This window comes from Pelobates fuscus, chromosome 9, assembly GCF_036172605.1.
Source record: "Pelobates fuscus isolate aPelFus1 chromosome 9, aPelFus1.pri, whole genome shotgun sequence".
Taxonomy (NCBI): domain Eukaryota; kingdom Metazoa; phylum Chordata; class Amphibia; order Anura; family Pelobatidae; genus Pelobates; species Pelobates fuscus.
The window spans coordinates 151,485,504-151,510,182 of record NC_086325.1 but is presented as its reverse complement, the minus strand read 5'-3'; the positions used below and the strand labels follow the sequence as shown (position 1 = coordinate 151,510,182).

The window sequence follows — 24,679 nt, the reverse complement described above, 5'->3', positions numbered from 1 at the left end:
TTGGTCCCATCTCTACCTGCCTGTTGTGGTTCCTCACAGGACCAGTCTATGAGGACCCCCACTTCGGGTTCCTCCCGCCGCCTCAGGGAAAGACAGCTAACCTCCTCGGATGCAGCCTCTACTCGGCTGCTGTAACGCTCCTGCTGCTGAGCATACTTCCTCTCTTTTGCCAGCCGGAATTCTCGGTCCAGCCTTGTGTTTCGCTCGGCCATGACCTGGTTCCAGATCACCCGGCGTGTCTCCATGGGTATATCATCCCCATACTCGGCCACTCGCTGCCTCACCTCGGCCAGCCAATCATCTCCAGAGCCAGAACCTTCCATACTTGTCTGCTCCCAGGGGCGCTGCACGACTGCTAGCGTTGCCCTCAATTTGTAAATCCAAACAGTGTCTCTGAGCTGCTTTACCTCGCACTAGGACGCCATCCCACTGCTTGCCACCAATGTAACGGATCGCCTGGCACCCCGACTTGGGACCTCCGTTAATGGATGCTCCTAGCGCTTCCTGAGGCCTCCAAGCACTCTGGCAGACACCACAATCACCGAACCGATGCAGCATATGAATGCTATAGACCGTTGAATAGGAACCATACGAATAGGCTTACACTCCTAGCAGTCAACTGGAACAGCATGCAATCAATCCTTCCCCCAATAATGAGACGACACTTCACTTTGAGGGTAAAACAGGAACTCTGGACTGGCTCATCCAGCCTGGCTTTTATTTCCATCTCACACATACAGGCCACGCCCAGGGGGAGGCATAAAATAACCAATCCGAGATATGGTACAACCCACACATCCCCTCCCCTTAGCCTGAGAGATAATCCACTTAATATACAGTTTAAAACATAACTTTTACACAATATCTATAACTTCAAAACCATACATCACATTCACATACAAATCACATATTCAGACTCAGCATACTTTAAACATAAACACTTCCAAAAATCAGGCAAATCCCTCCAGTGGATCAAAAGTTACACGGAAGTCCTTTTATGACCGACCGCAAGCACATTTTCTTGCCCAAAACAGTTCCATAGATTTGGGCTGTGCGGTCGGTCAATTCCTGGCATAAAAACGGCTAAGTCCCATTCGAAGTGTGCCTGTACTTCGACTTTAGTCGAAGTGTCGAAGTGGAGTCGATGTTAAGGGTCGGCAGTGTTCGAAGTTAAAATGGCCGCCGCCACGTGGTCCTTTGTCCGATACCGGCCACTTCGACGACTTCGACAACTTCGGTAACTTCGGTAACTTCGACACCTTCGGTAACTTCGACAGCTTCGACTGTGTCCGAAGTGCCATATACAAAAGTACCAATCTGTCCCCAAAGTATTTAAAGGGCTAGGGACAGTATTATACAATCCCCATGCCCAAAAGTAGTACCCAAAGGGTCAGTACATTATGGTAGCAGTCCATAAGCCCCAATTCAGTCCCTTAAAGGGCAATATCTCCCAGGGACCATAATCACTGGGCAGGAGGCTAGCAACCAGGCTTCTCCAGTTCTCAGTGGCGAGGTTGGTTCCGCCACCGTATGTACGCCACTGTCTTGAAGCATCAGATGTAGCAATATTGGATACTCTAGTGGAACTCCTCACATATAATGATAGACAAGACAAAATGGCAGCACCATTTACCAAACTGAAATGTAGGAGTAAATTTACTCCTCATTTGACTGAATTTAAGTATATTGATTTATTTGTCGAATTAACCTGTGCACGTATTGACAAAATTGTGAAAAGTGACATGTTACTTAAACCTTGTAGCAATCTAAATGTGAGCGAATGCAAAGCATTGCAAAAACTGAGCCAGAATGAATCACTTGTGATTAAGCCCTCGGACAAGGGAGGGAATGTGGTGGTAATGGATAGGAGTCAATATATTGAGATGTCACTAAGCTTGGTTGGGGATTCAGACACTTACGATATTCTGAGTGCAGATCCAACTAGAAAATACCAACTGGAACTCAAATTGCTCCTTGATAAGGCCCTAGAGCAGTGATGGCGAACCTGTGGCACGCCGAGCCCTCTCTGTGGGCACGCGGCCACAGGTCCGCCATCACTGCAGAATAGGCGCCTGCCTGCCCGAAATGGCAGGCGCCTATTCTGCTTCCGGGTCGGGAGGCAGGGGGAGGGATCTGTGTAGCAGCTCCCCTGTCCTCCCGCGCGATGCTGTGTGGAGCGTTGCCGAGCGTTACCATGGCAACGCTCCACACAGCATCGCGCGGGAGGACAGGGGGAGCTGCTACACAGATCCCTCCCCCTGCAGTACTTACCACCACCGGACCACCAGGGATGGCTGTGTCCCCCCCCCCCACACTTCATTGAAGGTAAGAAGGAGGGGGGTGGGATACTAACACACCAACCCTACCCCCCCAGAAGTACCCTTACCCCCCCAGCAGCACCCCACCCCCAGCACCACCCCTACCCACCACAGCACCACCCCTACCCACCACAGCACCACCCCTACCCCCCACAGCACCACCCCTACCCACCAGAGCACCACCCCTACCCCCCCAGCAGCACCCTACCCCCCCAGCACCACCCCTACCCCCCAGCAGCACCCTACCCCCACACAGCACCACCCCACCCCACCCCCCCAGCAGCACCCTACCCCCACAGCACCACCCCCCCAGCAGCACCCCCACCCCCCCAGAAGTACCCCTACCCCCCAGAAAAAACCCTACCCCCCAGCAGTACCCCTACTCCCCCACAACAGTACCCCTACCCCCCACACACAGTACCCCTACCCCCCCACACACAGTACCCCTACCCACACACAGCACCCCTACCCCCAACACACAGCACCCCTACCCCCACACACAGTACCCCTACCCCCCCACAGCACCCCTACCCCCCACACACAGTATCCCTACCCCCCACACACAGTATCCCTACCCCCCACACAGTACCCCTTACCCCACACATACAGCACCCCTCTCACACACATACAGCACCCCTACCCCACACACAGCACAGCACTCGTCCCACACACACACACACACAGCACCCCTCTCACACACACACAGCACCCCCCAAACACACACACAGCACCCCCCCCACACTCCACACACAGCACCCCTCTCACACACACACAGCACCCCCCCAAACACACACACAGCACCCCCCAAACACACAGCACCCCCCCAAACACACAGCACCCCCCACACACACACCCAGCACCCCCCCCACACACCCACAACCCCCCCACACACACAGCACCCCCCACACACACACAGCACCCCCCACACACACACAGCACCCCCCACACACACAGCACCCCACACACACACAGCACCCCCCACACACACACAGCACCCCACACACACACACAGCACCCCTCATACACACACAGCACCCCTCATACACACACACAGCACCCCTCATACACACACAGCACCCCTCATTTAAACATACAACACCCACCCCCCCACACACACGCACCCTCCACCACACACGCACCCTCCCCCACACACGCACCCCCCACACACATGCACCCCCCCCACACACATGCACACACCCCCACACACATGCACACACCCCCACACACATGCACACACCCCCACACACATGCACCCCCACACACACACGCACCCCCCTACACACACGCACCCCCCCACACACGCACCCCCCCCCCCCACACACACACACACACGCACCCCCCCCCCCACACACACACGCAATTGCCGTGTTGGCACTTTAAGGAAAAAAAAAGTTGGCATGTATTGCGGGTTTGGGCACTCGGGCTCAAAAAGGTTCGCCATCACTGCCCTAGAGTCTGTATTAATAACCAGAGATGAGTGCAATTTTATGCTCATCAATAACGCACTCCCAAAGATTCACAAGAAACAATGAATACTGACTGGCAGACCTATTGTTTCTGGCAGTAATAATTTGACACAAAACATCAGTGTTTATGTTGATCAGGTCCTAAAGGAAATAGTTGAGAACTTACCATCATACCTTAGAGACACCAAGCAAACCTTAAATGTTGTGGAAAACTTACAAGTTTCAGAGAATGCCATCCTCTGTAGTCTAGATCACCTACTTTTGTGTCTTTGTTGATGGTAAAATTTCCTTTCCGCCCACCAGTGCCGCAGTAACTAATTTTATAGCACAAGTGCGATTTTTATTTATTTTTATTTTTTTAGAAAGAAGGGATGTGTGTCTGTGGGGTGCTGTGTGTGTGAAGGGTAATCTGTGTTTGTGTGTAAAGGGTGTAGTGTGTGTGTGTGTGTGTGTTAAAAGTGTGTATAGGTGTGAGAGAGATGCTGTGTGTGTGAAGGGTGCTGTGTGTGTGTGTGTGTGAAGGGTGCTGTGCATGTGAAAAGGGTACTGTGCGTGTGAAAAGGGTACTGTGTGTGTGAAGGGGCAGTGTATGTGTGAGGGGGCAATCTTTGTGTGTGTGTGTGAAGGGTGCATAGGGTCTTTGCTGTGTGTAGGTGGGTGAGATGTAAAATCTATCTTAATGTCTCTCCCTCCCTTCTTCTTACCTTTTACCAGTGAGAGGAGACATAATGCTGCAAGCCCTGGTGGCCCAATGGTGGCATTTTCACCTTAGCCTGCAGCTCCTCTGGCTGCAGGCTGACTCACCTGTCCTCCTGCGAACACAGCACTGCTCCGACCAACCTGCTCATGGGAGGAACACAAAGCCTCCCAGACCCTTCCCTCCCTCTGCTGGAAGTAATCTCCCCTGCCGGCCTTGGTCCGTGGACATCGAGGCCCACTGGGCATTTTCTCCAGAACCCACCACTGCTCACCTAAAATCCCAAACCGCCCACTAGTGGGCGGTAGGGACCAGGTTGACTACCACTGGTCTAGATGTTGAGTCCCTCTATAGTTCCATCCCACACGAAATAGGACTCAACCATATGATGTCATTCCTTGATACACGGAACCCATCTGTCCAGACTCACAATCAGTTTGTCAAGAATCTTATGCAGTTTATCTTGGCACATAATTATTTTCTGTTCCAGGGCAAGTACTAACAGCAAGTGAGGGGGACAGCTATGGGGACAGCTTGTGCCCCCTCATATGCCAACTCCCACCTGGGCTGGTGGGAAAAAACTATAGTGTTCAGCAATGAACTAGCGTACTATACCAATCACATCCAACTTTGGAAACGCTACATCGATGATGTGCTTAGCATTTGGACTGGTACTGAGATGGCCTTCCTTGAATGTGTCAATATCCTGAACCAGAATAACATCAATCTGAAACTTACATCTGAGATAGGAGGATAGGCACTTAACTTTCTTGATATCACCATTTATGTGAATCAGGAAAATAGGTTAACTACCACCCTCTTCCGTAAAACTACCACCACCAACAGCTTCTTGGACTGGAGAAGTTACCACCCTCCGGCCCTGAAGAAAGGAATAGGGCAATACCTCCGGTTAAGACGCAATTGTTCGTCTACAGAAGACTTCAATCCCAGTTCAAAAGCAAAGGCTATCCGAACAGATGCCTTAAAATGGCGTACAAAAGGGCACTCCTGGCTAATAGATCAGACCTTCTAAGGGAACCTCGGTCTACCATACCAAGTAGAGAACCGATCAGATGTATAGGGAACTTTGATGCAGGATGGTATGCAGTCAAAGGCATATTTGAACGATTTTGGCCCTTACTCCATCATGATCAACATGTCCATCAGGTCATCCCTGCACACGTCTCCATGACAGCGAGACGGGGGCGTAATCTTAGGGACATTTTGGTCCCGAGTCATCTTAAGACTCCCTCAACGGACCCTACTTGGCTTAGATCCCCCGCTAGGGGCACCTACCAGTGCGGGAGGTGTAAGGCATGTAGTACATACAGATACAATCTGAAAACTTTTCCAACTCTACACAGACAGACAGCTTCATAACTCATTCCTTTTTTAACTGCCAAATAAAGGGATTGATTTACCTTCTCAAATGTAGCTGTCAAAAACAATACGTGGGTAAGACACTCGCATGCATTTAAATTGAGGATTTTGGAGCATGTAAACTCTGTTAATCCATCGCGACATGTTGATACCCCCATTTCCAAGCACCTTAAACTCTACCATGGGGGTTCCTCGTCTGGCTGCGCTTCAGTGGCATAGAGAAAGTTACTCTGTGGCCACAGAAGGGTGATTTGGACAGAAAGCTCCTACAAAGAGAGAGCTTCTGGATCTATAAATTCAAAACCCTGTCACCACTGGGCCTAATGAAGGCTTCTCGTACACCTCATTCATCTCGGATTAGATTCCCTCTTTTGAGGACTGGCACTGTATATATGGGCACCACGCACCGATTTATTATTGCTTTGGTTAATATCTATGTATCCACTTAGCTTCTCTAGATCCTCCGAATTTGTTTTCCGCTGTATTATTGATCTGGAACTTTGTATAATTATGTACAGTCTGTGTTTTTACCCACTGATTTATTAACATTTATCTACTCAATTATAAATTGCACCTTAGGCCTCTTGACCCTGTATGATGTATTTGATGGCACTGCCTCTTTATGGTTCTTAGGATCCTAATTTTATATACATAGGGACTGTCCTGCTCAGCTATATGATAAATGTTGTACTTGCATCCACCTGGCTATTTATATTTAGCCATAATGGGGCACTTTGAAACTTACTTAGAAATATGGCTGTACTTTGGCTCAGTATAATTTGATTTACAATTTTGTGGCCATTGAACCCTATACCATATACCTCTGGCCAGTACTTGGGTATCCTATACTGGGTCATTGAGAATCACTGCTCACAACTTGGTGGACTGGCCCCTTTATTAGGGCAATTTAAGTCTAGGTTTACTATGGTGACCATTAACTACCGTATATACTCGAGTATAAGCCGACCCGAATATAAGCCGAGGCCCCTAATTTTACACCAAAAAACTGGGAAAACTTATTGACTCGAGTATAAGACTAGGGTGGGAAATGCAGCAGCTACTGGTATATTTCTAAATAAAATTAGATCCTAAAAAATTTATATTAATTGAATATTTATTTACAGTGTGTGTATATAATGAATGCAGTGTATGTGTATGAATGCAGTGTGTGTATGAATGCAGTGTGTGTATGAGTGCAGTGTGTGTATGAGTGCAGCGTGTGTGTATGAATGCAGTGTGTGTGTATGAATGCAGTGTGTGTGTATGAATGCAGTGTGTGTATGAGTGCAGCGTGTGTGTATGAGTGCAGTGTGTGTATGAGTGACGTGTGTGTATGAATGCAGTGTGTGTATGAATGCAGTGTGTGTGTGTATGAGTGTAGTGTGTGTGTGTGTGTTGCAGAGCCTTGGTGGGGGGTGGGCAATTTTATTATTATTTTTTATTATTATTTTAATAATTTTTTTATTATTAATTATTATTTTTTATTTTATTTAATTATTATTTTTTATTATTATTTTGTATTTTATTTTATTATTATTTTTTATTTTTTCGTCCCCCCTCCCTGCTTGATACATGGGGGCTCTCATTCCCTGGTGGTCCAGTGGATGGGCACTGTGTAGGAGGGGGCTGGCAGGAAGCTCTTACCTCTCCTGCAGCTCCTGTCAGCTCCCTCCTCCTCCGGTCCGGTCAGCACCTCTGTCAGCTCCCAGTGTAAGTCTCGCGGCCGCACTATGACCCCGCGGCTCTCGCGAGACTTACACTGGGAGCTGACAGCGGTGCTGACCGGACCGGCGCGGAGGAGTAGGGAGCTGACAGGAGCTGCAGGAGAGGTAAGTAACCGCACACAGCCCCCAGTCTGTATTATGGCAATATAAATTGCCATAATACAGACAATTGACTCGAGTCAAAAAATGTGCTGAAAAACTCAGCTTATACTCGAGTATATACTGTATTATCTCCTTAGCTGGCATTTTTATCTATTTATTTATTTTGTTTTTGCCTTTTGTTCATAGGGGGTCGATATCTACATTTACCATATACCATGTAAGGTTTATTAAGACCTCAAGTGCACCTTTGGCTCCATGTATTGGTAGGTTAGATAACTTGCTGCATAGCCGGAATGGTTCAATGATGTTTGGCAGATGTGGAAACTGTTAACTTTTTATTTATATTGACATTATCCTAGGTCTGCTTGAGGGGTACTTTGAAGTTAAAGTTGATGGGGGCTGCATATATCATTGTTAGAGACTTTTTAACATGTAATGATTTGAATTGCATGACTGGGTAGGACGGGGACGCTGCACCTAAACCACTTCAGTGAGATGAACTGTTCATGGTGGTTATAGTGTCCATCTAAAGATTAACCTGACCAAAGACAGTCATTGAAACCTTCATGCACCCTCTGTAACTCTTAATAACAGGAAATACGAGGATGAATACGTTAAAAACATTAAAAGCAATAAATACGAATAACAGGTTGAATAAATAACAATAATATAAAAATGCACTAAAAAGTGTATTTGATAGCCCTGTAAGGGGCATCTATTATGTTTTATAAGATATACTTCAGGTATGACATCAGTCATTTTGTGGTCACGCCCCCTCAAGATGTCCAGGGAACTGATTGGCTGTTGCTAATTACCTTTGGGTGCAGTACTCTGATAAAAGGGAGTCCACGTTCAGTAGATCTTTTGCCTCTGACGAAGGTGCATATATACGGCACCGAAACGCGCGTCAGGCTCTTTTTTATGGGTCAATTTAAACTTGCACACACATGGGCACTTCACTGCACAGTGTGATACACGGTTTTGTTATGATTTAAGCTTTTCCTTTCAATTTTTGTCTTCTATGCCTATTTAGTAAGTTTAACAGGGAGAGAGGCTTTCTCTACTTTACTTTATCTATCCTACTTTTGATTATTAGTGCTACTGATCCTCTAGACAGTAACCTTTTCTCCCTTTAGCATTTTTACCGATGCTCAGGAATTAAGGGGAGATCTACTAACACCCTATGCATTAAAAGGCCAGGACTAATTAAGCCTATATGTATATTGCAGAATTAGGTGTTTAGCACTTCATCTCCTCACTTACTTAGGCATGGGGATTTGTTATGATTTATGATTTACATTTTCTTCTATGCCTATCTAGTAAGTCCCACAAGGAGAGAAATGTATTTATTTTATTTTATCCGTCTGTCTACGTTTGATTATTAGGGCTGCCAATCTTGTAGACAGTGACCTTTCTCCCTTTGGCACTCTTTCTGGTGCTTAAGTACTAAGTGGAGATTTGCTAACACACTATGCATTAAAGGGCCAGGACTAATAAAGCTTATATGTATATTGCAGACTTAGGTGTTTAGTAACTTTATCTCCTCACTTACTTAGGCATGGGAGTTGCCTTATAAGGCTAGTTCGGCATTTATTAGTTGGCGTTAGATTAATTTTGTGTTGATACTTTCTGTTACTTCAGATATTTAGTGGTCTCCCTCTTGTTACATTGTTCCATACCACTGGATGCTTTGGTGCCTACATTTTTATCTCCAGTCAGCATTATATTCAGTTTGTGAATTTTTGCTTTTTTGTTTCTGTTGCTAGTATCTAGGGTTAAGCCCTTGGGCATTGCTGGAGTGCCCTCCTGGTGCACGGGATCAGTGTGGAGGTGTTTATTCCCTTTTATACCTATTTTCCCACCGATTCCATTTCTTTCTATTTTTTTTAGTATGTCTGTCTGTATGTATGTTAGTATGTCTGTTTGTGTGTATGTATGTATGTATGTATGTATGTCAGCATGTCTCTGTATGTATGCATATCAGTATGTCTCTGTGTGTATGTATCTCAATATGTCTGTCTGTGTGTATGTATGTCTGTCTATCTGTATGTCAGTCTGTGTATATGTATGTCAGCATGTCTGTATGTGTGTGTATGTAAGTCAGTATGTCTGTGTGTATGTATGTCAGTATGTGTGTCTGTATGTATGTATGTCAGTATGTCTGTATGTGTATGTATGTCTGTGTGTGTATGTATGTATGACACGCAAATCTACCTGTCCTCTCCTGATCTCTCTCCACCCATCTTGACTCGTGTCTCTGACTGCCTCTGCGATCTCCAACTGGATGGCTGCTCTCTTCCTTAAACTCAACCTGTCAAAAACAGAACTTCTGGTCTTTCCTCCCTCAAGTGTTACTACTCCTGTGTCTGTCTCCCTCCAAGTCAACGGCGCTACCATCACCTCTACCTCACAGGCTCGCTGCCTGGGTGTTCTTTTTGACTCCAACCTCTCCTTCACCCCTCATATCCAATCAATCACCAAATCCTGTCGCTTACATCTCAAAAACATAGCGCGCATTCGCCCCTATTTAACCCCGGATGCGGCTAAGGTGCTGGTCCATGCTCTTGTTGTCTCTCGCTTTGACTTCTGCAATACCCTTCTCCGTGGTCTTACATGTTCCCAGATTGCACCGCTGCAATCTATAATGAACGCCTCCCCGCTCTGTCAGTCCCTGCACTGGCAGTTCCAGTTAAATATAGGGCTCAATTTAAAATTCTGGTGCTTGCTTACAAGTCCCTACATAATGCTGCTCCAACCTACCTATCCTCCCTAATACACAAGTATGTCCCGTCGAGGCCCCTACACTCTGCCAGAGACCTACATCTATCCTCTGTCTGTACTTCCACCTCTAATGCTCGCCTCCAAGATTTCTCCAGGGCTGCACCTCTTCTGTGGAACTCCCTTCCCTTCTCCGTAAGACTTTCACCCAGTCTCTACTCATTCAAAAAATCATTGAAAACTCACCTCTTCAAGAAAGTATATCCGTTAAACTGTAAGCAGGTTTTTATCCCCCACCCCCATGACTCCTCTCCTGTAACTGTCAAAAATTACCTACAAAACCCTCAATGAATACTTTTCTAACAACCTACTTCGTACCCCTACTTTTACCCTTTGTGTCACTATACCCCACTCCCTCTAGAATGTAAGCTCATTGAGCAGGGCCCTCCACCCCTCTGTTCCTGTACATCCAATTGTCTGGTTAAAATTACATGTCTGTTAGTCCACTGTCAGGATCGGGACAGGGATCCAACACGCAGAATACAAACAGGAGATAGGTACGTATACCGGACCTTAGAATGGCCGGACTAACGTAAGGAGAAAGCAAAGAATGGTCAGAGACAAGCCGAGGTCGAGGGAACGAGAGAACAGGTAAGCGAGAGACAAGCCGATGTCAAAGGACACGAGAGATAAGCAGGAACGAAAGTACAAGCCGAGTCAGAACCAAAGAGACAATAGTAATAAGAGCACTGAGTGACCAGACAAGCTAGAACCACGACAGGGCAATGAACCATTACACACATCCCTCTTTTATACCTTGGTTCTTTAATTGATGACTCCGCCCTTGCCGAGCCCTGATTCGTTGTTCGGAACTAGATTGACAGGTCGGGATGTGATTGCCGTCATGACGTCGGCTCCTGAGCGCCGCGTCATAAAAGGAAGCGGGGCTATCGCGGCCGGCGTGTGAACGGCTATGAGAGCTGTGAGGATTGGGTGAATCAGCCCCCCTGAGAGGACGGCCGTTTGAAAGTCTAACCTCCTCCGAGGTAGAGACTTCAGGTACCCTGACAGTACCCCCCCTCTCAGAAACGCCCACCGGACGGAAGGAACCAGGGCGAGACGGAAAACGAGCATGAAAAGCCCTGAGGAGACGAGGAGCATGCACATCTTCTCGGACCACCCAAGACCTTTCCTCAGGACCATAACCTTTCCAGTCAACAAGATATTGCACCCTCCCCCGAGAAACTCGAGAATCGAGAATGGACTTGACCTCATACTCCTCCTGACCCTCAACCTGGACAGAACGAGGGGAGGACACAGCGGAGGAAAATCTGTTACAAACCAAAGGTTTCAATAAGGAAACATGAAAGGAGTTCGGGATGCGCAGGGCAGGCGGAAGAGCCAGACGATACGCAACCGGGTTTATACGAGACAGAACCCTGTAAGGACCTATGTAACGAGGAGCAAATTTCATGGAAGGAACCTTCAAGCGGATGTTTCTGGTACTCAGCCATACCCTATCACCCGGGGAAAACACCGGAGCCACCCGTCTGCGTTTGTCAGCGTGTCGTTTGGACACCGTGGAATTATGAAGAAGAATTCGTCGAGTCTGATCCCACAACTTCCTCAGATTGGCAACATGAACATCAACCGACGGTATCCCTTGGGACGGGGAAACCGACGGAAGAACGGAAGGATGGAAGCCATAATTCATGAAAAAGGGGCTAGAACGAGTAGAATCGCAAACAAGATTGTTGTGCGCAAACTCCGCCCAAGGAATCAGACCGACCCAATCGTCCTGGTGTTCAGAAACAAAACAACGCAAAAATTGTTCAACCTTTTGGTTGGTGCGTTCGGCAGCTCCGTTGGACTGGGGATGATAGGCAGAAGAAAAATTCAATTTGATGCCAAATTGAGAACAGAAGGACCTCCAAAACCGGGAAACAAATTGGGACCCTCTATCAGAAACAATTTCAGAAGGAATACCATGTAAACAAAAAATCTCCCTCGCGAAAATCTCAGCCAATTCGGGAGAAGAGGGCTGTTACAAATTGCTATTTGTAACTGGCCCTTTAAATGAGAAATTGCCCTGCTTCCCTGGATTGTGGAGAAGCATGTTTGCCAGCCTCCTTCCTCATGACTATGGCCCCTGGAAGATTGTGCCCCTGAAAACGTATTAACTTTTATTGGGTGTGTATGGCCCTTTAAGAACCGTCTGGGGACATATTGTGACTTTGCTGAACAATGCCCCTTTAAGACTATGTTCCCAGACCTGTAAAATAACTTGCCCCTGGCTTTCCCCCACTTGGTTCAGTAAATAGGGCCACACAGGTGGACCACCCAGAAGTTAAAGTATGCAGGCAATTTACCTCCCAGGCTGTGAGGTTACTGCAGGTTAATTGCACGTGGCGGCGGCCATCTTGGTTCATTCGAATGCGGTCAGCGGTGTATGCTAAAGATTCTGTGGAACTGAAATCGGCTACACAGTTTGCCGAACACCGCTGACCCTTACCTTCTCCTACACTTCGTTTTTCAGCTCCAGAGACTAAGTCCCGTTCGAAATGGGACTTAGTCGTTTTTCCGCATGAAATTGACCGTCCGCACAGCCCAAATCTATGGAACTGTTTTGGGCAGGAAATTGTGCTTGCGGTCGGTCATAAAGGGACCTCCAGCTAACTTTTGATCCACTGGAGGGATTTGGCTGATTTTTGGAAGTGTTTATGTTTGATGTATGCTGAGTCTGAATATGTAATTTTTATGGAGATTGAATGTATAGTTTTAAAGGTACAGTGTATGTGTGAAAACTGTATTTTTACTGTATGCTATAATTATGTTATGTGTATATCTGAGGGGAGGAGACGTGGGGGTGGTACCATGTATGTGATTGGTTAATTTCATCCTCCCCCTGGGAGTGTCCTGTGTGTACCTTATCCTAATAAAAAGCAGGCTGGGTGTTCCAGTCCTCAGTTCTTCTTGACCCTTCAAAACGTAGCCTTGTCTCGTTATTGGAGGGAATTGCTGTATCACACTGGGGATTGCTATGCTCTGCATATTCCCCTGAGCTTAATCACTTAGCTCTTTTAAGAGCTTGTTCCGGATACGCTCTCCTGGAGGAGAGGTCTTCCCCACACGGTCCTGGAGGACAGAAGCCGATCCAGGGTGGAAGGAAGACGGCGCGGCTCCAGTTAAGCTACGGCGGTTGTGGAGTCTGCGGTGGTTGTGGTGTCATCTGCAGTGCTTGGAGTCCTCTGAGAGCGCTAGGAGCATCCATCAACGGAGGGTACTCGGTCGGAGTACACAGAGCTCCGTTACAAGGGCAATTTAGGCAGGGGTACAAAATGAGCCATTTTAGTAAACCTGTCAATCACTGTGAGGATAACAGTATGTTTCTTAGAAACAGGCAAATCGACAATGGTTTCTCGGGAATTTCTAGGGGGTGCAAAAGCCCACATGGAAGCGTATGAGGACGAAGTCCTTTACATCCTTACGTAACGAAGGCCACCAGAAATCTTTAGAAATCAGAGAACACGACTTGCGTATGCCAGGGTGTCCGGCAAATTTACTGTTATGAAAACACTGCATAAGTTCCAGTTGGAGTTCAGGAGGAACGAAGTACCGATCCCCAGGAACAAGTCTGGGAGCCAGATGCTGTAATTTTTTGATCTCAGCAAGCAACGGGGAGTGAATCTTGATGCTTGTGTTGGCAATAATATTACACTTGGGAACTATAGAAGAAAAAACCATATCAGACATAGTAGAAGGTTCATGTTGGCGGGACAATGCATCAGCCTTAGAGTTCTTAGAACCAGGTCTATAAGTGAGCACGTAGTTGAAATGAGTAAGAAACAAAGACCAACGAGCCTGCCTGGCGGACAAGCGTTTGGCTTCCCCTATATATGACAAATTCTTGTGATCCGTCAAAATAGTAACCGGGTGTAAAGTCCCTTCCAAAAAATGTCTCCACTCCTTTAAAGCCATAATGACCGCTAATAGTTCCCTGTCACCAATATCATATCTGCTTTCAGGCCCAGACAATTTCTTGGAAAAAAAACCACATGGGTGCAGCGGTTTATTCAAACCTAGCCTTTGGGACAAGATAGCGCCTACACCTGTCTCTGAGGCGTCTACCTCGAGTAAAAAAGGCAAAGAGGTGTCAGGATGAACTAATATCGGTGCTGAGGCAAACTGTTCCTTGAGAGTACTGAAAGCAACAAGCGCCTCAGGAGACCAGGTCTTGGTATCAGCACCCTGTCTAGTCATGTTGGTAATAGGGGCAATAATAGACGAGTACCCCTTAATGAAGCGCCTATAATAATTGGAGAATCCGATAAACCTCTGAATGGCCTTGAGTCCCTTGGGCAATGGCTAATCTAAGATTGATTGGAGTTTAACCGGGTCCATCCTAAACCCGTCTCCAGAAATAACGTAACCAAGAAAGTTTATCTGAGATTGGTCAAAGCTACACTTCTCCAATTTGCAGTACAAACCATGTTGTAGAAGCTTACGCAATACCCTTCTGACTTGTTTGTGGTGAGTCTCAGGCTGTCTAGAGTGTATTAGTATATCATCCAAATAAACTATAACACATTCATGTTGAAATTCCCTAAGAACCTCATTAATTAGGTCCTGGAATACAGCAGGAGCATTGCAAAGCCCGAAGGGCATTACCGTATACTCATAGTGGCCACACCGGGTATTGAAAGCCGTTTTCCATTCATCACCCTGCTGAATTCTCACCAAGTTATAAGCTCCCCTCAGATCTAACTTGGTAAAAATCTTGGAGCCTTTCAGGCGATCAAATAGCTCAGTAATCAAGGGAATAGGATAAGCATTTCTGATCGTTATCGTATTCAAGCCCCGATAATCAATGCAAGGCCGTAGAGTGCCGTCTTTCTTATCTACAAAAAAGAAACCGGCCCCGGCTGGAGAAGAGGATCTCCTAATAAATCCCTTGTCTAGGTTCTCCTGTATGTATTCCTTTAAGACTAAGTTCTCCTTAGTGGATAGCGGATATACAGTACCCCTCGGAGGCATAGTACCAGGCAGGAGTCTAATCTTACAGTCAAAGGACCTGTGTGGGGGTAAAGTATCAGCCCTCTTTTTATCAAAGACTGCCTTTAAATCCAGGTACTGAGATGGTATCCGTAAATCTGTGGGCTGGTTAGAGTTACTAGGTGTGTCAACTACGCAAACCGGTGAGATTTTCTGTAAACAACCTTTCTGGCAACCCTGACCCCAGGAGACTATCTCACATTGTTCCCAATCAATAATAGGGTTATGCTTCTTAAGCCAGGGGTATCCCAAGACTATTGGAACTGAAGGAGATGAGATAAGCATGAGAGATATACCCTCATCGTGTAAAATACCAATGGTCAACTTAACTGGTATAGTCTCACGAGAAATAACAGGATCTGATAATGGTCTACCATCTATGGCCTCAATGGCCAAGGGTGTATCCCTTAGCTGAGATGGGATAGAGTGGTTCGTGACAAAGGCTTGGTCAATAAAGCTTTCAGCTGCTCCGGAATCTATTAATGCCATAGCATTAAGTACTCCCTTTTCCCAAGTTAAAGAAACAGGTAACAGAAGCCTATGATCCTTGTAATCATATGTAGAGGACAAAATAGAAACACCCAAGGCCTGTCCTCTTGAGAAACTTAGGTGCGAGCGTTTCCCGGACGGTTAGGGCAATTTAGGCGTAGGTGACCTCCTACTCCACAATACATACACAGACCCTCCCTTCTCCTGTATTGTCTTTCACTTTCTGAGAGACGAGTGTTACCAATTTGCATAGGTTCTGGGAGAGCTAGAGTTGTAGATTCAGAATTCTGAAATGCGGGGGCTAGTCTTAACCCCTTAAGGACCAAACTTCTGGAATAAAAGGGAATCATGACGTGTCACACACGTCATGTGTCCTTAACCCCTTAAGGACCAAGCTTCTGGAATAAAAGGGAATCATGACATGTCACACATGTCATGTGTCCTTAAGGGGTTAAGGGGTTAAGGAAGGTCTATAACTTCTATCACGAGTGTTCTGCCTCTGTCGCATGCGTTCATCTATTCGAGAAATAAATGAAATTAATTCTTCCAAATTTTCAGGAAGATCTCTTGTGGCAACCTCGTCTAAGATCTCATCTGATAATCCGTTCAGAAATACGTCCATATAGGCTTGTTCATTCCACTTGACCTCTGCCGCCAAGGATCTGAACTCTAACGCATAATCCACAAGGGTTAGGCTATGCTGTCTAAGACGTAATAGTAGTCTAGCTGCACTGGCCTTTCTTCCTGGAGGATCAAAAGTCCTCCTAAAAGTAGTGACAAATGCATTATAATTATAGACTACTGGATTATCATTTTCCCACAGAGGGTTAGCCCATCTAAGAGCTTTGTCAATGAGTAGCGAGATTATGAATCCAACCTTCGCCCTGTCTGTAGGGTAGGTGCGGGGTTGTCATTCAAAATGAATCCCTATCTGGTTTAGGAAACCTCGACAGGTATCCGGAGAACCGCCATACCGTAAAGGGGAAGTAACACGGGAAGAGGCTCCCACTGTGGCTACCTCTAGGCCTGTATTAACAAGAGAGATGGGTGGTGTACACATCTCCTCTGCTTGATTACTAGGATGGGATAGCAATGCTTGCAGCGCTAGAGCCATCTGGTCCATTCTATGGTCCATGGCTTCAAATCTCGAGTCAGGAGAAACAATCTGAGCGTTTGTACCTGCAGGATCCATGGCCCTGTCGTAATGTCAGGATCGGGACAGGGATCCAACACGCAGAATACAAACAGGAGATAGGTACGTATACCGGACCTTAGAATGGCCGGACTAACGTAAGGAGAAAGCAAAGAATGGTCAGAGACAAGCCGAGGTCGAGGGAACGAGAGAGTATGTCAGTATGTCTCTGTATGTATGTATGTCAGTATGTCTCTGTGTGTATGTATGTATGTATGTATGTCTGTATGTCAGCATGTCTGTCTGTATGTCAGCATGTATGTATGTCAGTATGTCTGTGTGTATGTATGTCAGTATGTGGGTCTGTATGTATGCATGTCAGTATCTCTCTGTGTGTGTCTATGTCAGTATGTCTGTATGTCTGTGTGTTTATGTATGTCAGTATGTCTGTGTGTGTATGTATGTCAGTATGTGCGTGTGTGTATGTATGTCAGTATGTGTGTGTGTGTGTATGTATGTCAGTATGTCTCTATGTCTGTCTATGTATGCCAGCATGTCAGTATGTCTGTGTGTGTATGTATGTCAGTATGTCTGTCTGTATGTCAGCATGTCTGTCTGTATGTATGTGAGCATGTCTCTGTGTGTATGTATGTCAGCATGTCTGTCTATGTCAGCATGTCTGTCTGTATGTATGAATGTCAGCATGTATGTCAGCATGTCCGTGTGTGTATGTATGTCAGTATATCTGTCTATATGTATGTCAGCATGTCTCTGTGTGTATGTATCTCAGTATGTCTGTCTGTATGTGAGCATGTCTCTGTGTGTATGTATGTTAGCATGTCTGTCTATGTCAGCATGTCTGTCTGTATGTATGAATGTCAGCATGTCCGTGTGTGTATGTATGTCAGTATGTATGTCAGCATGTCTGTCTGTATGTATGTGAGCATGTCTCTGTGTGTATGTATGTCAACATGTCTGTCTGTATGTATGAATGTCAGCATGTCTGTGTGTGTATGTATGTCAGCATGTCCGTGTGTATGTATGTCAGCATGTCCGTGTGTATGTATGTCAGTATATATGTAAGTCTATATGTATGTCAGCATGTCTCTGTGTGTATGTATCTCAGTATGTCTCTGTGTGTATGTATCTCAATATGTCTGTCTGTGTGTATGTATGTCTGTCTATCTGTATGTCAGTCTGTGTATATGTATGTCACCATGTCTGTATGTGTGTGTATGTAAGTCAGTATGTCTGTGTGTATGTATGTCAGTATGTGTGTCTGTATGTATGTATGTCTGTCTGTCAGCATGTCTGTCTGTATGTCAGCATGTATGTATGTCAGTATGTCTGTGTGTATGTATGTCAGTATGTATGTTAGTATCGCTCTGTGTGTGTGTGTATGTCAGTATGTCTCTGTGTGTATGTATCTCAGTATGTCGGTCTGTGTGTATATCTGTCTGTCTGTCTGTATGTCAGCATGTCTGTCTGTATGTCAGCATGTATGTATGTCAGTATGTCTGTGTGCATGTATGTCAGTATGTGGGCCTGTATGTATCTCTCTGTTTGTTTCTATGTCAGTATGTCTGTGTGTTTATGTATGTCAGTATGTGTGTGTGTATGTATGTCAGTATGTCTCTGTGTGTATGTATGTCAGTATGTCTCTGTGTGTATGTATGTAGGTCAGTATGTCTCTGTCTGTATGTATGTATGTCAGTATGTCTCTGTCTGTATGTATGTATGTCAGTATGTCTGTCTGTGTATGTATGCCAGCATGTCAGTATGTCTCTGTGTGTATGTATGTCAGTATGTCTGTCTGTATGTCAGCATGTCTGTCTGTATGTGAGCATGTCTCTGTGTGTATGTATGTCAACATGTCTGTCTATGTCAGCATGTCTGTCTGTATGTATGAATGTCAGCATGTCTATGTGTGTATGTATGTCAGCATGTCCGTGTGTGTATGTATGTCAGTATATCTGTCTATATGTATGTCAGCATGTCTCTGTGTGTATGTATCTCAGTATGTCTGTCTGTGTATGTCAGCATGTCTGTCTGTATGTCAGCATGTCTCTGTGTGTATGTATGTCAGCATGTCTGTCTATGTCAACATGTCTGTCTGTATGTATGAATGTCAGCATGTCTGTGTGTGTATGTATGTCAGTATATATGTCAGTCTATATGTATGTCAGCATGTCTCTGTGTGTATGTATCTCAGTATGTCTGTCTGTGTGTATGTATGTCTGTCTGTCAGCATGTCTGTCTGTATCAAACAAAATATACAGAAAGTATACAGTTGTGTAGGCGCTTCCAATCTTAAATATAAACAATAAAAGTGAGTGTGAAAAAAGGTGTAATCCCTTAACACCTAAAGACAAGGTAAAATAATAAAATAGATTCACACCCACTAGAAAATACAGTGTATAAATAAATATACCACCTATTGTAGTTACATCTGCAAAACAAATGGAACATACATAGTGCTTTCCATATATATATATATATATAAATACAAACAATCTATAATGTATGAGGATTGAACTCACAAAGATGGAGCCTCATAGGCTCTATGTACATCACCCTTGGGTGCCTGTCCAGGCTCTTGGTAAACTTCTGGTGAAGAACTCGAGGTCCACGAATTCAAATATAAATACAAATGTATTAGATAATAATAAAATATTAATATATAGGGACAAAGGTAAGGCAGGTATAGAAATGGAATATAGCACAGTATTGCACCGCAAATATGGCCAAAAAGTAAAAGCAGTAGAATACCACAGCATATAAACAAAAAATACCACCAAACAGGAAAAGTCCCAATAAAAGTTCAGTAATAAGCAAACGCGTTTCAGCCCTTGATGGGGCCTTCCTCAGTGCTGAATTACTGGAGAAACTTCAGGGTTTAAGTAACTTTGTTTATATGTTGTGGTATTCTACTGCTTTTACTTTCTGGACATATTTGCGGTGCAATACTGTGCTATATTCCATTTCTATACCTGCCTTACCTTTGTCCCTATATATTAATATTTTATTATTATCTAATAAATTTGTATTTATATTTGAATTCGTGGACCTCGAGTTCTTCACCAGAAGTTTACCAAGAGCATGGACAGGCACCCAATGGTGATGTACATAGAGCCTATAAGGCTCCATCTTTGTGAGTTCAATCCTCATACATTATAGATTGTTTGTATTTATATATATGGAAAGCACTATGTATGTTCCATTTGTTTTGCAGATGTAACTACAATACTTATATCTACAATAGGTGGTATATTTATTTATACACTGTATTTTCTAGTGGGTGTGAATCTATTTTATGTCTGTCTGTATGTCAGCATGTATGTATGTCAGTATGTCTGTGTGTTTATGTATGTCAGTATGTCTGTCTATATGTGTGTCAGCATGTCTCTGTGTGTATGTATCTCAGTATGTCTGTCTATGTGTGTGTGTGTGTGTGTGTGTCTGTCTGTGTGTATGTATGTCAGCATGTCTGTGTGTATGCATGTATGTCAGTATGTCTGTCTGTGTGTATGTATGTCAGTATGTCTGTGTGTGTGTGTGTGTATGTATGTCAGTATGTCTCTGTTTGTATGTATGTCAGTATGTCTGTCTGTGTATGTATGTCAGCATGTCAGTATGTCTGTCTGTGTGTGTATGTATGTATGTATGTCAGTATGTCTGTGTGTGTGTATGTATGCCAGTATGTCTATGTGTGTGTCAGCATGTCTCTGTATGTATGTATGTCATCATGTCTGTCTGTGTATGTCAGCATGTCTATCTGTATGTATGAATGTCAGCATGTCCGTGTGTGTATGTATGTCAGTATGTCTGTCTATATGTGTGTCAGCATGTCTCTGTGTGTATGTATCTCAGTATGTCTGTCTATGTGTGTGTGTGTGTGTGTGTCTGTCTGTGTGTATGTATGACAGCATGTCTGTGTGTATGCATGTATGTCAGTATGTCTGTCTGTGTGTATGTATGTCAGTATGTCTGTGTGTGTGTGTATGTATGCCAGTATGTCTATGTGTGTGTCAGCATGTCATCATGTCTATCTGTGTATGTCAGCATGTCTGTCTGTATGTATGAATGTCAGCATGTCCGTGTGTGTATGTATGTCAGTATGTATGTCAGTATGTCTGTCTATATGTATGTCAGCATGTCTCTGTGTGTATGTATCTCAGTATGTCTGTCTATGTGTGTGTGTGTGTCTGTCTGTGTGTATGTATGTCAGCATGTCTGTGTGCATGCATGTATGTCAGTATGTCTGTCTGTGTGTGTCTGTGTGTATGTATGTCAGAATGTCTGTCTGTGTGTATGTCAGCATGTCTGTGTGTATGTATCTCAGTATGTCTGTGTGTATGTATGTGTGTATGTATGTCAGCATGTCTGTATGTATGTCAGCATGTATGTCTGTGTGTATGTCAGCATGTCTCTGTGTGTATGTCAGTATGTCTCTGTATGTATCTCAGTATGTCTGTCTGTGTGTATGTCAGTATGTCTATGTATGTATGTATCTCAGTATGTCTGTCAGTAAGTCTGTCTGTGTGTATGTCTGTCTGTATGTCAGTATGTCTGTCAGTATGTGTGTATGTATGTCTGTCAGTATGTCTGTATGTATGTATGTCAGTATGTCTGTGTGTGTATGTATCTGTATGTATGTGTATGCATGTATGTATATATATGTATTTCAGTTTGTATGTATGTGTATGTATGTCAATCAGTATGTATGTTTGTGTGTATACTTCAATATGAATGTCTGTATTTCAGTATGTGTGTGTGTCTGTGTGTATGTCAGTATATGTCTGTATGTATTTGTATATGTTTATATATGTATTTCTGTATGTATGTATGTATTTCAGTATGTATGTCAATATGTTTATCTGTGTGTGTATGTATCTATATGTGTTTGTATGTATGTCTCTGTGTGTATGTACGTGTGTGTGTGTATGTATGTGTCTGTGTTTGTATGTATGTGTATGTTTGTCTGTCAGCATGTGTGTGTGTGTATGTATGTCCTTATGCTTGTGTGTGTCTGTATGTATGTTAGTATGTGTCTGTGTGTATGTATATGTCTATATGTCTGTTTCAGTATGTATAGGAATTCGTTAAAAAAAAATGTCAAACCTTAGTCCGGCCCCCAACCGTGTCCGAGGGACAGTGAACTTGCCCCCTGTTTGAAAAGTTTAAGGACCCCTGCTATAGCCAATCTCTGCGCAATCAAACATCACACACAACACTTATTATTACTGGTATTTATATAGTACCAACTAATTCTGCAGCGCTTTACAATATCATGAAATGGGGGAGGGGATTACAATAAATGAGACAATTACACAGTGACACAGGAACAATAGGTAGATGAGGGCCATGCTCAAGCAAGCTTACAATATTTGCATTTATGCATCTATTAAACATCAGATTTCTACTGGATCTGCTTTAGGTGGAAAAAAATCAGCAAAAACAAATTGCCTGTTTTTTGCAAACAGTTTGATTAATATCTGTATTAAAGGACCACTATAGTGCCAGGAAAACATACTCGTGCCCCCACCCTCAGGGTCCCCCTCCCGCCCGGCTCTGGAAAGGGGAAAAGGGGTAAAACGTACCTTTTTCCAGCGCTGGGCGGGGAGCTCTCTGCCTCCGATCCTCCTCCGTTCCGCCCTGTCGGCTGAATGCGCATGCGCGGCAAGAGCTGCGTGCGCATTCAGCCGGTCGCATAGGAAAGCATTATCAATGCTTTCCTATGGACGCTTGCGTGCTCTCACTGTGATTTTCACAGTGAGAATCACGCAAGCGCCTCTAGCGGCTGTCAGTGAGACAGCCCCTAGAGGCTTTGGGGGAAGGCTTAACCCATTTATAAACATAGCAGTTTCTCTGAAACTGCTATGTTTATAAAAAAATGGGTTAACCCCAGCTGGACCTGCTCCCAGACCACTTCATTAAGCTGAAGTGATCTGGGTGCCTAGAGTGGTCCTTTAAGGGGACACTCCAGGCACCCAGACCACTTCTGCCCATTGGAGTGGTATGGGTGCCAACTCCCACTATCCTAGAGGGCACTTCCGTGTTTATAGCACATGAAAAGTGTGTTATACGACGCTGGACGTCCTCACACTATGTGAGGACCTCCAGTGTCGCTGAAATCCCCATAGTAAAGCATTGAAAGCATTGTTTTCCTGGCACTGAGGAGTCCCTTTAATTAGAGACTGCAGTAAACGCTGTAAAGAATATCATTTTGAAACGTCACATTACCATGACTAGCACGATCTTGCATCATCCAGAGAAATCTCAATGTTTCCTTCCTGGTAAAATATTTTATACGTAAATAAATCATGCCAAAAATAAATTAATTAATGTTACTTTTCCATAAACTTGTATTAGAAAGGAGTATCTCCACAGACAGGGATTAATCATGTTCTGGGACAGGATTGGGGTTACAGTGCAGGGATCTGCTATCATACAAGAGAAGGGAATTTTTTTTTTTTTTTTGCAGAATCATGTACATCATAGTGGCTCTACAGAAGCCTGGAAAGTCCCTGGTCTTTAACTCAAGACGTCAAGCCCTGACTCCAGACAAAATAGAGTTACTACGCACATACTGACTTCTGTCCTCACACTGGCAGTTTCGGGCTGACAGTAAGTTCTCTGGCAGTTTAGGGGTGACAGTCAATGTGTGGAGGGAACTAGGGAAGGAGTTTCTCACCTGTCAGGTAAGTGCCCAGCAGGAGCAGTATGTAGAGGGTCTGTGAGATGTGCCGGACGGCGGGTACCCTGTGCTGCACATACCGCATCATACCGGGTACCGGGGGACATTCCGTGCTGCACACACCGAGTACCAGCAGCCATGTGACGGAGACGCTCACTGACTGCCTGCACGGTCCTCCAGGAAAACGGCTTCTGTGAACTGGATACAGAATGATGGAATGTTCTTATAGACCGAATAGAACGTCCAGCTATCTGGGGATGAAATGTAATTCCTAATCGCCACTGAATACCACACCCCCTATTATCATACCCTCTATCATCTCACACCCCCTATTATACCACCTATCGCACGACCGATTAACACACCCCCTATTATTATACCCACCCACATGCCCACCCTCCTTATTACGCCACTATAACTTTCTCCCTCAGAGAAAATACACAGGGCAAAGAGGGTGAAAAAGCTATTGGGATCGCACATCCCATCCTACTGGTACTGACTGCATAGCAACATTTACAGTAGAAATAATGTAAACTGATAGAACCAAACACATTTATACAGATTCTGATTTGACTGCACTCTGACTTCCACAATAAAAGTTCTCACTGTTGCCTGTGAGATTCCCTGATATGTCTGTTTGTAGAAAATGAAAGATGTTTCTTTTTATATACAGGAATACCCCTCAATGTACACAATGAGACCAGAGCATGTATGTAAAACAAAAATGTACTTAAAGTGAAGCAATACCTTTATTCACTTCCCAATGCATGTACTGCATTGCAATAGTAATTTACAGGCATAACTTATACTGCAACTGCAGATTTCCAGTGATTTTTTTCCCCCAGTGATTTATTTAGTGATTTCCATTGGGCTTTTATTCAGTTAAAACAAACAGTAAAAAGAA

General features: G+C 44.7%; 1 protein-coding gene across 1 annotated transcript in view; it reads right to left on the bottom strand.

Annotated features, from left to right (window-relative positions):
• LOC134573696 (uncharacterized) overlaps positions 1-23,950 on the bottom strand; it is a 45,832-nt gene extending 21,882 nt beyond the window's left edge. The window contains exon 1 of the mRNA XM_063433479.1: positions 23,773-23,950. Within this exon, the coding sequence (XP_063289549.1) occupies positions 23,773-23,863 (91 nt within the window). The 5' untranslated portion in view covers positions 23,864-23,950. The remainder of the gene's footprint in view (positions 1-23,772) is intronic.
• Positions 23,951-24,679: the final 729 nt, after the last annotated feature.